The sequence below is a fragment of the Procambarus clarkii genome, chromosome 6 (assembly GCF_040958095.1).
Source record: "Procambarus clarkii isolate CNS0578487 chromosome 6, FALCON_Pclarkii_2.0, whole genome shotgun sequence".
Taxonomy (NCBI): domain Eukaryota; kingdom Metazoa; phylum Arthropoda; class Malacostraca; order Decapoda; family Cambaridae; genus Procambarus; species Procambarus clarkii.
Window position 1 is genome coordinate 41124049 of NC_091155.1, and position 11139 is coordinate 41135187.

Below are 11139 nucleotides of genomic sequence, written 5' to 3' on the forward strand. Positions count from 1 at the left end.
GATGAAAAATTTTCTGACTGATAGAAAAATGAGGGCAGTAATCAGAGGCAATGTATCGGAATGGAGAAATGTCACAAGTGGAGTACCACAGGGTTCAGTTCTTGCACCAGTGATGTTTATTGTGTACATAAATGATCTACCAGTTGGTATACAGAATTATATGAACATGTTTGCTGATGATGCTAAGATAATAGGAAGGATAAGAAATTTAGATGATTGTCATGCCCTTCAAGAAGACCTGGACAAAATAAGTATATGGAGCACCACCTGGCAAATGGAATTTAATGTTAATAAATGTCATGTTATGGAATGTGGAATAGGAGAACATAGACCCCATACAACCTATATATTATGTGAGAAATCTTTAAAGAATTCTGATAAAGAAAAAGATCTAGGGGTGGTTCTAGATAGAAAACTATCACCTGAGGACCACATAAAGAATATTGTGCAAGGAGCCTATGCGATGCTTTCTAACTTCAGAATTGCATTTAAATACATGGATGGCAATATACTAAAGAAATTGTTCATGACTTTTGTTAGGCCAAAGCTAGAATATGCAGTTGTTGTGTGGTGCCCATATCTTAAGAAGCACATCAACAAGCTGGAAAAGGTGCAAAGACATGCAATGAAGTGGCTCCCAGAACTGAAGGGCAAGAGCTACGAGGAGAGGTTGGAAGCATTAAACATGCCAAAACTAGAAGACAGAAGAAAAAGAGGTGATATGATCACTACGTACAAAATAGTAACAGGAATTGATAAAATCGACAGGGAAGGATTCCTGAGACCTGGCACTTCAAGAACAAGAGGTCATAGATTTAAACTAGCTAAACACAGATGCCGAAGAAATATAAGAAAATTCACCTTCGCAAATAGAGTGGTAGACGGTTGGAACAAGTTAAGTGAGAAGGTGGTGGAGGCCAAGACCGTCAGTAGTTTCAAAGCGTTATATGACAAAGAGTGCTGGGAAGACGGGACACCACGAGCGTAGCTCTCATCCTGTAACTACACTTAGGTAATTACACTTAGGTAATTACACGAGTTCTTACATTCTTGTACAGCCACTAGCATGTTTCAGGCAAATCCTTAATTCTAATTTTTCCCAGAATACGACCGCCGAATCATTTAACAACCAGGTACCCATTCACTGCTGGGTGAACAACTGAAAGTTAAGGTTTGGCACCAAGTAAATACTCGATGGCTAGGATACAAACGCAGGCCAAAGCGCTTGTGAAGCACCAAGCAAGTGTTTTACTACTACACCACAGGGACTGCGGGGACTATTAACATTGCACATCATAAAAATCTAACCGTTAAAAAGAGCAAAAAAGCACAGTTACAATTAATTTTGCAGAATCCCAGGCCATCAGTACAAGAGAGAAAACACTGGCTGGTGTGCCAGACAGCATAGCCTAGTGGTGACAGCATGAACTAACCAGATATTTGACAGGTCAATTTTGTGAATTTTAGAAGTAATACCGGGAAACACCATCCAGACCCTTCTGTTGATACAGGGTTTCTACCATTTCAAGACATTTAAACACTTCATAACTGTTAGTCACTGATAGTCAACATGAAAAGGTATAACAAAGAAAGGGGATATTAATAAGGTTAAATAAATAAATACAAAATAGAGCATGAAAGAATGTACAAATTGGATAAATTTCAATTTAGAAGACTTGGATAAATACTAATATTAAAACAAGGTTTTGACTTTTGGAACATTACAACGTAGCACAATCAACTTATTAGACTGTTTCAAGAATAAGTTAGACATACAAGTGCATTTGGTCGAGTATAAATAGCTGCTTGCATGAGCCAATAGGCCTGCTACATCTTCTATTCTTGTGATCTTATGTTTACTAAATTCAAATGGTTTAGATTTTTACTACATTTACACAATTGTACCTGGATTGGAGCAATCTGTGGAAGTCTGTTTAACCCTTCAAATGCACGTGCCAACCAGGGATGTTCTCACCATTTATAATTAACCTTCTGGAGACAATGAGGGACGTTTTAAAGTAGTACCACGCAAGATTAAAAACTTCCGCGAGAACAGGAGGCTCACATTTGCTTTCTCACGCCTCCAGTAAACAAATACCATCTTCGGAAAAAATCGTGGCCACCCCTCCTGGGTGTAAGGGCCTCAGCACGAAGAGCAGCTATGAATAGTGCCTGCAGCAGCAGTAGCAGCAGTAGCAGCAGTAGCAGCAGCAGCAGCAGCAGCAGCAGTAGCAGCAGCAGCAGCAGCAGCAGTAGCAGCAGCAGCAGCAGTAGCAGCAGCAGCAGCAGTAGCAGCAGCAGCAGCTTGCAGCAGCAGCAGCAGCAGCAGTAGCAGCAGCAGCAGCAGCAGCAGCTTGCAGCAGCAGCAGCTTGCAGCAGCAGCAGCAGCAGCAGCAGCAGCAGTAGCAGCAGCAGCAGCTTGCAGCAGCAGCAGCAGCAGCAGCAGCAGCAGTAGCAGCAGCAGCAGCTTGCAGCAGCAGCAGCAGCAGCAGCAGTAGCAGCAGCAGCAGCAGCAGCTTGCAGCAGCAGTAGCTTGCAGCAGCAACAGCAGTAGCAGCAGCAGTAGCAGCAGCAGCAGCAGCTTGCAGCAGCAGCTCACAGCACCACCATGCAACTCGTGCTCACACTATCACTTAAAAATGATGAAATAAGTATCCAATTCTTTAATGATGATAATGTCATAAAAGATTCTGACTGTGATAAAGACTGTGTACAAGGATCAGATATCAGTGATCCCCCAATGTTGGTTATGAGGTCCACAGCATGCGACTGACATCCACACCGCGCGCCAGACATCCACACCGCGCGCCAGACATCCACACCGCGCGCCAGACATCCACACCGCGCGCCAGACATCCACACCGCGCGCCAGACATCCACACCGCGCGCCAGACATCCACACCGTGCGACAGACATCCACACCGCGCGCCAGACATCCACACCGCGCGCCAGACATCCACACCGCGCGCCAGACATCCACACCACGCGACAGACATCCACACCACGCGACAGACATCCACACCGCGCGCCAGACATCCACACCGCGCGCCAGACATCCACACCGCGCGCCAGACATCCACACCGCGCGCCAGACATCCACACCACGCGACAGACATCCACACCACGCGACAGACATCCGCACCACGTGACAGACATCCGCACCACGCGACAGACATCCACACCAGGCGCCAGACATCCACACCGCGCGACAGACATCCACACCACGTGACAGACATCCACACCACGCGCCAGACATCCACACCACGTGACAGACATCCACACCACGCGCCAGACATCCACACCACGCGACAGACATCCACACCACGTGACAGACATCCGCACCACGCGACAGACATCCACACCAGGCGCCAGACATCCACACCGCGCGACAGACATCCACACCGCGTGACAGACATCCACACCACGCGACAGACATCCACACCACGCGACAGACATCCACACCACGCGACAGACATCCGCACCACGCGACAGACATCCACACCGCGCGCCAGACATCCACACCGCGCGCCAGACATCCACACCGCGCGCCAGACATCCACACCGCGCGCCAGACATCCACACCAGGCAGTGCTGTTTGGTGATGCATCAAGAAACTGGACATTATGTTTCTTTACAAAATGAATGTGTGTGGGAAAATTATCCATATTCAGGATTTGATGACCAATATTCTGATGATAATAGCAGTGGTGTGCCTACAGTTAAGAGATGTGTGTAGTATATACCGGGAGGCACTTTCATACAATTCATAATAATTCATTTGTGTCAGGGATCAGGTAAACTATATGTATATTGTATATACGTGTTAGGCTTATATCAAGGTATCCCCCCCCCCCAAAAAGGTTGAATTACTGACCCAAAGGATGAAACCCCACCACAAGTTGACTAACTCCTGGGTACCTACTTACTGCTAGGTGAACAGCAGCATTAGGCGACAGGTAAAGCACCCAACCATTTCTGTCCCACCTAGGATTCGAGCCCAGAATTCTCGATTGGGAGTCAAGAACAAACCCGACCATACTACCAGGATCCTGTTACCCTGTATGTCAGGTGCAAGTGGGAACTGACTGGTTGTGGTGCTATGCTGTGCTTGCATCACCAGATTACCATACCCACCACAATGGCTTAGTGGTTCACAAAGGTGCATAAAAATGACAGTTATATGTAACATAGTCCCCGTGACGCAGTGGTAACACACTCGCCCAGGCGCTTCACAAGCACTTTGGCCCGAGTTCGTATCCTGGCCAGGAAGGATTGACCGGGCTCCAATCCTTAACTGTAGCCTCTGTTCACCCAACAGTGAATGGGTACCAGTCTGTTAAACGATTTGGCGGGTCGTATTCCGGGGAAAATTAGGATTAAAAAAATACAAAAAAGATATAGTGTGTAATAATAAACTATTCTTCTAAGACTAAGTGTCATACTATATTTAAGCATACCAATGTTCCACTCATTTTATTATATCAATTTCTCAAATTACACTTAAATAGTGTTACTTATATATAAAAAAAAGAGGTCAATGACATTGAAATGAATGTAAATATATCCTCATGGCAATTCCCACCAACTTGAGGTGGACGGTAGAGCGACGGTCTCGCTTCATGCAAGTCGGCGTTCAATCCCCGACCGTCCAAGTGGCTGGGCACCATTCCTTTACCCCCTTCCCATCCCAAATCCTTATCCTGACCCCTTCCCAATACTATATAGTCGTAATGGCTTGGCACTTTCCCGATACGTCCCTCCTTTCCCACACCCCCATGTCTGGCTCGGGGCGACCTACACAGGGCAACTGCTTCATGAATTCATGGGAATCGTGACATTATATCGTTCCCTTGCTTCACCAAGGCCAGACACAATTTTTTTGTTATTTTCCCTGTGATTAGGGAACACATTAGAAGATCATCCCAGAGCCCAGCCTGAGGCCAGGCTCGAGAGCGTTGTCTTGTATAAACAGGAGCAAAGTCCAGGGTTAAGTTAATGACTTCTGTGCAGATTATCAACTGGATAGCTAAGAAAAATTTATTTTGTCACATACAGTATATAAAAGCCAATTATGATTGATTTTTTAATGTGTAACCAACGTTATTAAATTCTATATGGTTTAATACCATTTCTTTACCAATTAGTGTATATGAAGACCATGAGCTGGGCAACTTACGCAGGTGAACCGAGCAACCTTGGGGGCCTGACAGCTGAGTGGACAGCGCTTCAGATTCTTAGTCCTGAGGTTCCGGGTTTAAACCCCCGGTGGAGGCAGAAACAAATTGCCAGTTTCTTTCATCCTGATGCACCTGTTCACCTAGCAGTAAATAGGTACCTGGGAGTTAGACAGCTGCTATGGGCTGCTTCCTGGGGATGCATAACAAACAGGAGGCCTGGTCGAGGACCGGGCCGCAGGGACTCCAAGCCCCGAAATCATCTCGAGAAGATAACCTGTCCCAAAAAAGCACAAGTAGACATATGATGCAACCTGGAAAGTTTTGACAAGCCCTCAAACTTTGGATATACTGTACTGTACAGATATTCACACAGTATTCATTAGTCAGGCCCAAGAGCAAATGGATACCTGACTTTTGAAGATACCATACACACATCTCGACAAAAGCAAAGTCACAAATACTATTACTTGAATTATTTTTTGGCCTTCTATAGAAGACAACATGGTTATTGAAGTGGGAAGTGGTGCTACTGGCAGGGTCCTGAAGTGACTCATTCACCGAAACTTGCAGGATGATCCTTGTACAATGAGCAGTTGCTGTCCACGTGATGTGAACGTGTCATTATTAACCTACGCTGAAAAGCCAGTGGATATTTACCTTACCCGAGTTTACCTGAGGGCCACTAACACTCGTGGCCCCAACGAGGGCAGGAAGCTGGCGGCTTGTCGAAGATTACCCTCCAAAATCTTTTCCAGTTGGACCTTGAAATTCAACAGAGTCTTTGCATTTAACATACACATGAGGGCTATGTGGATAATATATATATATGAATACTCTATAAATGCCAGTACTGTAGGTAAACTTAACACAAACTGAATGGCCAGCAATTCACCCATCACCCCCCCCCCCCCCCCCCCCGATATATACGAGAGTTGTTACATTCTTGTACAGCCACTAGTACGCGTAGCATTTCGGGCAAGTCCTTAATCCTATGTTCCCTGGAATACAACCTCCACGAAGAATCGTTTTTACAACCGAGTACCCATTTTACTGTTGCGTTAAAAAGAGGCTACAGTTAAGAATTTGCACCCAGTAAATCCTCCCCGGCCAGGATACGAACCCCAGGACAACACGCTCGCGGAACGCCAGGCAAGCGTCTTACCACTACACCACAGAGACTGTGACGATGAGACATTTCTCATTTCCAAATAGAGGGCATTACCAGGGGAAAGCACCAAAGCCATTACAACTATATAGTTTCCAAACAGAGCAGTAGCCCATGAGCCTGCACCCAACATATCTACAAACCTCAGGATACTTAATAATTAACTTACTTACACAATTGTGCCAGGCTGAGAAAGCACTATAATTTCTGTGATACATCCCATTCAGCATGATACATTACACAGTACTTCAAGGGCTTATAGCATGATACATTACACAGTACTTCAAGGGCTTGTAGCATGATACATTACACAGTACTTCAAGGGCTTGTAGCATGATACATTACACAGTACTTCAAGGGCTTGTAGCATGATACATTACACAGTACTTCAAGGGCTTGTAGCATGATACATTACACAGTACTTCAAGGGCTTCTTAGTCCAAATTCCACCAACTCAAACCTTCAGGTAACCCAAATAATATAAAGTTTGAGATCTTGACTACTTAATTCAAACAAATTAGGGTTACTGTACTGGGTTTTACAATCGGGTTACTGAATAACATGTGGCAATCTGCATTTAACACTACTGTAATTACGTTAAAGCAATGTACGGTATTAATAACCAAATAAAAATCCAATATTATGACAAATAATAATTGAATGTTAAAATCTTTCCAACTGGCAGCTTATGTATCGTGCCCCGAGCAGACACGTCCCAACCCCATTTCTTTCTACTTATTGCCACTTCATTACTGAAAGATTTTCTTTCCTAGCTCTTTTTGGTTAATATAAACTTGGCTAATTTTTTCCAATAACTATGGAGGTGTAAAGAGGAAGCAAATTGTACTATCAATAAAAGATAAATTATGAGAGTACTTTTTGAAAATGGCTATTCCACTGCGAGTGCTACGAAGGATTTTGGGATAGTGCGAGTACCTCTGCCCGAAACGCTTAGTGCAATAGTGGCTTTAGGCATCGTATGTACTAGCTCTATCTATAAATTCATCAATTTTTGTATCACCCCTTGTATGTACTGTATGTATTTTACCTAAATAAACATTTGAATTTGAATTTTGAATTTTGATACAAAGATGCATAAAGATCGTAATACAGTACAGTTGGCTTCATTCTTAACTCTCAATTGAGGATCCTGAATTAAATTTCCAGGTGGGATAGAAATGGTTGGGCAGGTTTCCTTTCACCTAATGCCTCTCTTCACCTAGCAGTAAAGAGGTACACAGAAGCAACTGTTGTGGGGGGTTGCATCCTGGGAAGGGTCAGTAGTTTGACCTTGGGACCTTAATACAGGCCTAAAGTATATACAGTGTACATGCAGTCTTTCTGTCCCTAACAAATTATAAATGAAATGCATAATTACTAGTGGGAGGGAGGAAGCACTAGTAGGGATTGTAATGGAAAACGAAGCCTGTACAGCATGCACAGCTGGACGAGACTCTCCATCAATCATGTTAACTTCGTTAAAATTTGGTACAGGATTGTCATTAAAATGTACAGTATTATGTGAAGATCCTCACTTAACCACGTATATATTTATTGTACGTGGAAATAAAAATTACATCGTGTGGTACAAAAAAAACTGCAAATGGTAGCTTTTTGTCAACATTCAATGTAAAAAATTTGGCCCATTTGAATATTTTGGCAATTCAAATGGGGCATCCCCATGCAATTCCGATTAGCAAACACTTATGTAATACAGCAAGTACACACGACCCTCCAACAGAGCCCACAGCTTACTCGCTTACGTAGACTCATTATAATACTGGTACCAATGCAGAATAACTAGGGCCTATACACAAAAATCACATCGTGATACTGTATATCGACGAGAAAATCCAGAGAAACCGTGATGAGGACTCAAACCTATGGGCTGGGTGTTCCCAGATGCACGCTCTAGTCGACTACGTGTCACCTAGAGCGACCTTTTTTTCAAACTAGTGGTAAATGCTCAGTTCACTGCCGTGTTTATATATACGGAAAATCTTTTTTTCTGCAGAGAACAATTTATGTGGCAAGTGTGCAGTCAAATATGCGTGTATTCCAACAATATTTTCTAATTGTTAAAACAAAAACTATTTAGCTAGACTGCGATTGCTTGGGTAACGTTGGGTAGGTTATAAAATCTGCCAGCAAGTTGTCTGAAGACACGTAACAATATATAGCGCAAGTCAACCACATATTTCACTATACCCAACATATCCTAATACAAACGCAAGAGCCAAAAAGAAATAAGTGTCCTGTAGTGCAGAACACCTGTTAATAAACATCTGTTATTAACAGGTGTTCAGAGGGGAGGGAAGGAATTATCAGGGGAAAGCATCAAGCCATTACAACTATATAGTACTTGAAAGGAGGTCAGGATAAGAATTTGGGATGGGACGGGGGGGGGGGGGGTTGAGGAACGGTGCCCAACCACTTGGACGGTCGAGGATCGAACGCCGACCTGCATGAGCAATCGACTCTCAGCCAGCCTCGGGGGTTCGATTCCTACGCAACACGAGACATCCAAGACACATTTCCTTACACTGGCTGCCTGTCTACCTAACCTTAAATAAGTCCCATGGAAACGCACAACTGTTGTGGAATGCTTCCCACAAAGGACCAATCTTCGACCTACGACGACCTCAATAAACACAATACACTTCCTGACCCAAGACAAAACATGTTTACTTCTTGTTAAAGTTCAACAGTGACCAACCCCATTCTTCTCTAGCCTGCCTTAGCAATCGTGTCCACGTAGCCAAGTCTTGCATCACGTCACTGGTGGCAAATATGCGCAACAAGGGAACAATCAGGTGATATAAGGATAAGCTTAGGCTAGACTAAGTCTACCCAAATAGGATAGAGCAAAACTACATATCCACACACACAATCCATACACCAGCAATACACCAGCAATACTGCATGTAACCTCCGCCAAATATACAAATACAGGATAAATACATCAAGTTCTGGGCCAATTAAGTGCCATAGAGAGGAGTGAGAGGTCTTAGGGGGGCCGAACCACGTACCCGCATACGAACTTCGTAGTCCGTATATCTCTTGTTACCCACGCCATGGGTGATAGGGTTGACTACATCGATCTCTAAGAAGTTGGCGGGGGCCGCGTAGGCATCATCGAGGGTCTGCTTCTTGGAGACGAGGCGGCGTGTGGAGTCGTTGGTCATGTCAGCCATGTTCAGGGCGAGTCACGACTCCCAGTCCTCCCACTGTCATCAATGTCTGGCCCCGCAGGCAGGACCAGCTGCGGACCACGACACTCTCTTAATCCACATTAACACCCTAACTCCCACACTTTTGAAATAATCACGCTATTAACAATACAGCAAATTAAAATTTGATTAATATTTGTTATGTGATAAAAGTCCTTTGGGGAGGAGATAATGTGATAGGTATTGGTTTGTTCTCCACTACTATGGGGTGATGGGAGGAGGCGGAGATGGCAGTACTTTCCCCCATCATAACAATATAAACATATATTTGTATCCTATATTACTACTCTCATTTATCACCATCTTAGTCTATAGTTTGCTACCATTGTCCTTACAGCAATCACAATCATCACTTGAGAAAACAATTGTCTTACAAGGCCGTATTTATGCTATTAATATATTAATTTAACTCTATTAAAATTCCCATTTATTTATTTGGTTTTAATGTGTTAATTTAATTTAATATATAAATCAAATAATATATATTATTTTGTCAATATCAAACAGCAGAGCCAAATTAAGAGAGTGCGGTATATGACATCCTTCTGAAGTTCATGCTAGAAAAATCCTCAACCTTCCATTCTCTACCCTTAAGACCGAACTATTTGCCTTGATCCTTGCACTGAAATGTGTACAAGTCTCCAAACTTGATACATTAATTGTAAGTGACTCTTTATCATCCTTAAATGCTCTCAACTCAAGTTCAAGTTCAAGTATGTTTATTGAGACAAAAAAAATACATCTCAAAGGGATAGAGTAGCTTTAGGCTATTTCTACCCCCCCACCCCCCCCCCCCCCCCCCACCCACATCAAGTCCCTCAAGGGGCGCACAAATTCAGTGAGTACAAATAGACAAATAATATTACAAGAATCCCACTTAATATTGCAGGTTAATATAGTAAGCACAGCATATAAGTTTTAGCCCCTGCTATTGCATTGCTCTTCAACAAGTCACTTGAACTCCAAACCTTTCCAGATATTCTAAAAAAACCGAGAGTAACCCCTGTCCACAAATGTGGTGATCTCACAGATGTTAACAACTACAGACCTATATCAATCCTGCCTAACTTGTCAAAAATATTTGAAAAACTAATCTACAAACAGCTTTACTCCTATCTAGCCAAACACAATATACTTAGCTCTTGTCAATATGGCTTCAGACCCAAAAAAAGCACTAACGATGCACTTATTAGTATGATTAACTTGATTCATGCAGCTCTTGATAAAAATGAGTTCCCTGTTGGGTTATTTGTGTACCTGCGTAAAGCTTTTGACACTGTCAACCACCAAAACCTTCTTCTTAAATTACATCATTATGGAGTCAGAGGACACTCCCTGCAATACCTCAAATTCTACCTTACTGACAGGCTCCAATATGTTTCTGTGAATAATACAATTTCTCCCACCCTACCCATCAACATTGGTGTTCCTCAGGGCAGCATACTTGGCCCTTTCCTCTTTCTCATCTACATTAATGACCTTCCAAATGCCTCCCAACACCTCAAACCAATTCTATTTGCTGACGACACAACCTTCATTTACTCCAGTCCTGATCCCCTTGCTCTAA

General features: G+C 43.4%; 1 protein-coding gene across 2 annotated transcripts in view; it reads right to left on the minus strand.

Moving 5' to 3' along the window:
* The window catches only part of Snx3 (sorting nexin 3), a 63737-nt gene extending 54146 nt beyond the window's left edge, over nucleotides 1–9591 (minus strand). The window contains exon 1 of one of the 2 annotated variants that reach the window (XM_045736340.2): nucleotides 9372–9591. In XM_045736340.2, coding sequence (XP_045592296.1) covers nucleotides 9372–9536 — 165 coding nt within the window. In that variant the 5' untranslated portion in view covers nucleotides 9537–9591. The remainder of the gene's footprint in view (nucleotides 1–9371) is intronic. The other variant, XM_045736339.2, reaches the window with a different exon arrangement.
* Between the last annotated feature and the right edge of the window lie 1548 nt (nucleotides 9592–11139).